General features: G+C 48.2%; 1 protein-coding gene across 1 annotated transcript; it reads left to right on the forward strand.

Moving 5' to 3' along the window:
* Positions 1 to 735: 735 nt before the first annotated feature.
* Positions 736 to 948, forward strand: Pmar_PMAR014986 (hypothetical protein; the record flags this gene model as incomplete). The annotated part of the gene is made up of 1 exon (XM_002766470.1): positions 736 to 948. The coding sequence occupies one exon, from the start codon at positions 736 to 738 to the stop codon at positions 946 to 948; it is 213 nt and encodes a 70-aa protein (XP_002766516.1).
* Between the last annotated feature and the right edge of the window lie 223 nt (positions 949 to 1,171).

The following is a 1,171-nucleotide window of genomic DNA, read 5'->3' on the forward strand; positions in this document are numbered from 1 at the left end:
CGCAACCTTGTGGTCTGATTAGAGCAGAACAAACGACTCTGTCTTCACAAAACAAAAGACATAAACGCACCTCTCCCATCACTGAAGCTCGCTACTGTTCCATAAGCGCCCGAACCCACCTTACGAATGAATTCCATGTGCCTTGGAACCTGAGAGTGATGCCCGTTGAGAAGCTTAGATGGGGGCCGCTTACAGTGTAGCTGGTTTTCCCATCAATATGGACTTGTTTCATTTCATCGAGATAAGTCATCCCACAAACAGTCTTAGAGTGGCAACAGGCGGGAATACAAACAGCAAACGCAAGGGCTGAGGAGGCTCATCTGCTCGTCTAGCCAGAAACTCTCGGTGCTAGTCTACACCTTTAAAACATCTAGTTCGTCTTTGGAACCATCAATTTCGTCGGGACGCGCGAAGTTGGAGGTACGAATCCGAAACGGGAAGATCATATTCGCAATTAGAACTTTCAACTTCGTCATAGAACATTCAAGTTCGTCCGAAGTCGATAGGAAGTTCAAATTCGTTCTAATAGAACTTTCAATTTCGACTTTCGAACCTTCGAATTTGACATAGAACTTTCAATTTCGTCGAGTATACCTTCAGACCTCCAATTTCGTCCTTTTAGGAAAATCGACTTCGTCGTTCGGAACTTCAATTTCGTGTTACCGGGGCAATTATGCCAGTACTCTAACGATGAGGCTCGTGTTTTGCTGACCGTGTCACTCTTCCGTGGGCATCATGCAGAACCAAGCCTCTGCGACACCCATCCATGCGGCCGCTGCTCCCGCTCACCCCGTCATATCTCCTGACCGCGCGCACATGGCTCGAGAACATGGCGAGGAGAACATGGCGAGGAGGGATCGTTCCGCTGTCACAGCTCGCTTCTGCGGGCATGCTATTGGGTTGTTGAGTAAAGCAATCAACCACGAATACATGCCTGCCGGTGGTTGACTATGTCGTTTTCTTGATCGAGCCAGTCATATGAGTGGCTGCCAGCTACTGGCTGGCCGCACTATTCATGTGACATGACATTGATATGAGGATTTTCAATAGTGCCTTCGTTGTTGCTGTAGTACTACTTCGGTTGTGTACCGCGAGCACTAATCATAAGCCTCACCATCAGAGTACTGGTATGATTGCCCCGCAAACACGAAATTGAAGTTCCGAACGACGA

This window comes from Perkinsus marinus (assembly GCF_000006405.1).
Source record: "Perkinsus marinus ATCC 50983 genomic scaffold scf_1104296972834, whole genome shotgun sequence".
NCBI lineage: Eukaryota > Perkinsozoa > Perkinsida > Perkinsidae > Perkinsus > Perkinsus marinus.